General features: G+C 37.3%; 1 protein-coding gene across 2 annotated transcripts in view; it reads left to right on the forward strand.

Moving 5' to 3' along the window:
• The window catches only part of atp8b1.S (ATPase phospholipid transporting 8B1 S homeolog), a 56,363-nt gene extending 51,067 nt beyond the window's left edge, over window positions 1–5,296 (forward strand). For both annotated transcript variants that reach the window (XM_018244548.2, XM_018244547.2), the window contains exons 26-28: window positions 496–634; window positions 1,949–2,079; window positions 4,082–5,296. In XM_018244548.2, coding sequence (XP_018100037.1) covers window positions 496–634; window positions 1,949–2,079; window positions 4,082–4,309 — 498 coding nt within the window. In that variant the 3' untranslated portion in view covers window positions 4,310–5,296. The remainder of the gene's footprint in view (window positions 1–495; window positions 635–1,948; window positions 2,080–4,081) is intronic.
• The last annotated feature ends 704 nt before the right edge of the window (window positions 5,297–6,000 follow it).

Raw genomic sequence — 6,000 nt, forward strand, 5'->3', positions numbered from 1 at the left:
TGGAGAAAGTTTGTATTAAACAATACAAAAACTATAAAATCCACATTAAACTACACAGGACCCAGTGCAGTCTGTATATTCTGATTATTAATCAGTCTTGCTGTATCGACTTCTGGCAGATATTATTTGACTTGTGCTGTTTTGATAATTTATTACGATCCCTAAGCAGCCCAGACCACACTGAGCATGTGCACAGTCTTGGTCTTGCAAAGATGTTTAACAAAGTTACAAGATGGTGACCCCCTGTGGCCAACTTTGAAAGCATAAATCATTTGTTTGATTAGGCTTGTGGTGCAGTAAGTTTATGTTTATGTTTAGTATACAAAATATAGCATTTCTAGCCTTATTCTATTATAGACTTACCCTTTAAAATATGGCCAACTATAAAGACTACATTAAGATCCATGATAGCATTACCATAAGCAACATTCTACTTCCAGATCTTAAGCCTAATGTACATATTTTTGTAATGAAATTTTTTTTTGTGATAAACAGATTGGGTTGGACACGTCATACTGGACTTTTGTCAACGCGTTCTCAATCTTTGGAAGTATAGCAATATACTTTGGAATAATGTTCGATCTCCACAGTGCTGGAATCCATGTTCTCTTACCATCCATGTTCATCTTTACAGGTATAAGATAGAGGAGCGCCTCCATCGTTATTTGTACCTTCTACTCTGTTGTTTATTGTATGCAATTGGGGAAGTCTGTCATCTACAAGTTTGGCAATTGAGGAATAGGGACATTATTTGCCCTAGCTATATTAACATGGAAGTAGTCTTGTTGACTACTTGGACGTCCTTCGATAAAAAATGTCAATGTTGACATTGCCTATTTGTAAAGCTAAAGGTTTCCATTAAAGTGAAATGCTTGTCCTTTCAGTCAAAGAGATTGTTTTTGAAATAGTAAAATCCCATTAATTTGTAGCATTTGAACAACTCATTATTATTGTTGAGCATTAAAATGTCCTAGATTTTTTTTTAATTTTTTTACCATTTTTGTCCAAAACAAGTTCTTCATATTGGAAATAATGGGAGTTTGCCAGCTCTGAACAATTCATGAATTTATACAATGTTTTCCTCAAAGACAACATCAGCATTCTTTAAAATTTCATTAGAAGTTACATGAAAATCAGTAATATTTTCAATCTGCTGTGATTTTTAAGTAAATTTAACACCTTCTAGAAGTTGGTTAGTGGGGGAAATAATCAGTAATAAGTGGGCAAATTTGCACCTGGGCAGTACTAGTATGGGACCTGTTATCCAGAATACGCAGGTCCTGGGGTTTTCTGGATAAGGCATCTTTCCGTAATTTGGATCTTCATACCTTGAGTCTACTAGAAAATCATTTAAACATTAAATAAACCCGATAGGTTTTGCTTCCAAAAAGGATTAATTATATCTTGGTTGGGATCAAGTACAAGCTACTGTTTTATTATTACAGAGAAAAAGGAAATCATTATTTTTAATAATTTGGAGTATTTTGATAAAATGGAATCTATGGGACTTTCTGTAATTTGGAATTTTCTGGATAACGGATCCCATACATGCAGTGTCGGACTGGGACACCAGGGGCCCACCCAAAAACTTTAGACCAGGGGCCCACTCTCAGTACTATTTTCTTCCTCTCCTCGCTCAACCTCTATTCTCCTAGTCTCTTTTCTTTTTCTTTCCTTTTGTTAAGGAAATAATGAATGGCCATGAAATAGGCCAAATGTTTAGATGCAGAAGGGCCCACCGGGAGTTTTCCTGGTATCCCAGTGGGCCAGTCCGACACTGCATACATGTACTGGTGAATATGCTCCTCAAAAAACATAAATGTGTTGCCTTCAGCAACACTCATTTCTTTATATTGGATGCATCATGCAGTAATATAATCCAGTGGTTGGCCACGGATCACTCTTGGTTTAAAGGTTTGATATAAACTGGACACTGGTATCATTGCAGGTGCTGCTCCAAATGCTTTAAGGCAACCGTATCTCTGGCTCACTATAATCCTTACAGTCGGTGTCTGCCTTCTGCCAATCGTGGCTTTAAGGTTCTTGGTAAAGACAATTTGGCCCTCAGAAAGTGATAAGGTAAGTACAGTGGAAGGAGCTTCCAAGCAATCCTGTTTTGCATTATACTGTTTTAGTTAATCAGATTTTGTTGTCGTTATCTGTTGTGTGAATGAAGCACTTTTACATTAGCTAGTCTCTCTGAGACTTTCTCTCAGTAATCCGCAGTTATAGGATCTATTATACGGAATGCTTTGGACCTGGGTTTTTCCAGATTCAGTAAAATATTATTCTGTAATTTGAATCTTTATAGCATGAGTTTGCTAAAAATGATTTACACATTAAATAAACCCAATAGGATTGGGCTGCCAGCAATTTGGATTTGTGCGGCTTAGTTAGGTTGATTACAAGTATGGGTAGGACTAGGACTAGGGGTAGGGGTAGGACTAGAACTTGTGGTAGGACTAAGGGTAGGACACGACTAGGACTATGGGTAGGACACAACTAGGGGTAGGACTAGGGATAGGACTATGGGCAGGCCTAAGACTATGGGTAGGACTAGGCTATGGTAGGGGTAGGACTAGGACTATGGTAGGGGTAGGACTAGGGGTAGGACTAGGGGTAGGAGTAGGACTTGGGGTAGGACTAGGACTTGGGGTAGGACTAGGGGTAGGACTAGGACTATGATAGGGGTAGGACTAGGACTTGGGGTAGGACTAGGGGTAGAAGGCAGAGAAGGTACTTGCCTGGTGTCCCCGCCCCCAGCTTTGCGCCCTAGGCCCGTGTCTACTCTACCAACCCTTAGTTCTGGCCCTGAATGAAAATATTCTGTATATATGGAACCTACGGATGCATGGAACCAAAGTGATTCCATTTTGCTAGTGAATCAGACAAAATTAATAAATCATCACAGAGGCTCTACTTCGATGACTGGACCAAATAAACAGACCTGGCCCCATTAGGCAGTAAAATAAATAGCTTCTGCCCTGCTAAATCTTTGTAACATCTTTTCAAGTAAAGTGCCATTTTTAACAGACTCTCAGTCAAAAAGGAAAAAATCTTAATGATTAAGATTGTGTAAAGAAATAAAAAGGGACAAAGGCTGCATTTATGGAGGCTGTGGTCACAACCAGGCTACACATCTGCCATATTCTGACTAGGGAAGGAATTGTGCATATTTTATATATACCCAAGACAGACAATGGATCCGTTCTGACTATTAATGGATCATAAATAAACGCTATGGCAGAAGCATCATTGTACAAAAGAAGGCAATAGCTTTATCAATGCACTATGATATCTGATGACTTTTTTTTCCTAAATCCAAGCAATGGACCTAGTGGTCATGAAGTCACACTTATAATAGATTGATCAATTATGATTTAAAGGAACAGTTCAGTGTAAAAATAAAAACTGGGTAAATAGATTGTGCAAAATAAAAATAATTTATAATATAGTCAGCCAAAAATGTAATGTATAAAGACTGGAGTGACTGGATGTGTAACATAATAGCCAGAACACTACTTCCTGCTTTTCAGCTCTCTAACTCTGAGTTAGTCAGTGACTATTAGGGGGCCACATGGGACATAACTGTTCAGTGAGTTTGCAATTGATCCTCAGCATTCAGCTCAGATTCAAAAGCAACAGTTATGACCCATGTGGCCCCCCTCAAGTCACTGCCTGGTAACCAATCAGTGGAAACCAAGAGAGCTGAAAAGCAGGAAGTAGTGTTCTGGCTATTATGTTACACATCCAGTCACTCCAGCCTTTATACATTAGATTTTTGGCTAACTATATTAGAAATGTAATTTGCACAGCCTATCTATTTACCCAGTTTTTATTTTTACACTGAATAATTCCTTTAAGCTGGTCATACTCAATAGATTTCTTTGGTTCATGCACTCGGGCAGGATGATCCCAGCCAATATGTACATAACAAAAAATTGTAAAAACTCAAAAGTTATAAAAAAACATTGATATCTGCTGCTTTGTTACTATATACAAGATTGTTACTATATACAAGATTGGTTACAGAGTATTATATTTCCTCTATTACAAGATTTCTTTTCTTTCTTTCCACAAGATTCAAAAGAAAGGCAAAAAATTCAAAGCGGAAGTTGAGCAGAGGGCGAAACCCAAACCTTTTACACGTGGTGTGTCTACTCGCCGCTCGGCTTACGCCTTCTCCCACCAGCGCGGATACGCCGACCTCATTTCCTCAGGGCGCAGCATCCGGAAAAAGCGAGCATCTCTGGACGCTGTATTCGACAACTATCCTGCCCAAATGACTCAGTACACGCCACATACTTGATTATACTTTTACCAAAACTGGGGTGTTCTTTTTTTTGGTTTTTTTTTTTTAATACCCAAATAATTGCACATGTGAAATGGTATGTTGTAATTTTTTATGGAAAAGACCTTTTCCCTCAGGATTTTTTTAAGCAAAGTTACATTTAATAGAATGATATTTTTCTATATCTGCAAACAAATCTTCATTCTTCTTAAGGGCTTGATGGGACAACAAAGTTGAAGTGCACATGGAAGAAAATATAGCACTAATATAAGGATCTCATGGGCATGAGAAGATACTGGTGTCTGTTTTTTTTTTTTACTGTTGAACCACTAAAGTGAGTCCAGAAACCACTCGGAACAGGGTTTATACTAAACGTGGCCTTGCCATGGACGCTTTATGTGGACTGTGAAATTTTTGTTTACTCTTCAGCCGTTGCCTATTTAATGTTGCTAATAAATTGTAGTTAAGGTATGTTTTCTTTTTCTACTGTAGAAATGGTTCTTTCGTGCCAGAAAAAAAATGTTATCTGGATTCTCAATGGTCTGAAAAGCCTTTTTAAAAAAATTTTTTTTTTTTTATCTCTGTTGGAAATTCTCCCTTGTTTTTAGAACCCTATTACAGGAGGACACAAGGCATATTTATTTCTATTGATTAAACAATGGAAAACTTTCACTGAACTGTGAGAAACTGGTTAAAATTGTGGTAAAATAAAACTTGCTGGGACCTTGTTAGTTCTGCATGAAAAGTGTTCTCCCTTCACTTCTAATCGAATGAAATGATTGTGGCATTACAAGTGGCTTTCTGATCAGGCTCGAGCCAACAGTAAGCGGCATTAGCTCCAGAGAGTAACGTCGCTAAACCTACAACACTGCCATTCCGATCTCAAGATTTACGGGATGTCTTCGTTATTTTTAAAGCTTTGTCTTATTGTATAAAATACATTTTATTTAAAAATAAAAGTTAAATAGACGCATCAAGGCTGTGCTTTGGAGGCCACAGACCACACTCTCTCTCAGTTTGTGGTTCATTCTCTCTGACTTTTTAAAGGTGACCTTTGAAAATTGTTCGGTATCAACTGTTTAGGAGGGATATTGTATTGATTAGCAGTTCTACATTTAAACTAACATTGAAAATGTATTTATTTTGTAATAGTATAAATGATATATATTTTTTTTTTTATCTGGTGGGTAAGAGAATTGAATCTTATCCAAAGGAAAGAAGAAAAGATCTCTAGGGAGGTGGCTACCTGTGTGAATTATCTTTTAAAGGAGATCTAAAGCTTAACTTTAAAAAGGACAAGGAAAATTAAACTAAAGAAGTAGCTAGAAATGTTGTACATTATGTTTTGTTCTTCTGTACCAGCCCAAGGCAACCACAGCCCTTTAGCAGTAAAGAACTGTGTCTCCAAAGATGCCCCAGTAGCTCCCCATCTTCTTTTCTGCTGATTCACTGCACATGCTCTGTGCTGCTGTCACTTACTGAGCTTAGGGACCCACTCACAATATACTGAATACACACACACACACACTCAATCAATATAAGGGGGTTATTAACTAAAATCCGAATTTATATATTTATCTCATAATTTAAATTAAAAAAGCTCAACCAAACTCCCATCCCCAATTTTATCTTATTTATTAATGAAGTAAAAAAAAGACCCAATAAAATCATGAGAAAACCCAAACTTTATCCCCGAATCAGTTTTTTTT

This window comes from Xenopus laevis, chromosome 1S (assembly GCF_017654675.1).
Source record: "Xenopus laevis strain J_2021 chromosome 1S, Xenopus_laevis_v10.1, whole genome shotgun sequence".
NCBI classification, from domain to species: Eukaryota; Metazoa; Chordata; class Amphibia; order Anura; family Pipidae; genus Xenopus; species Xenopus laevis.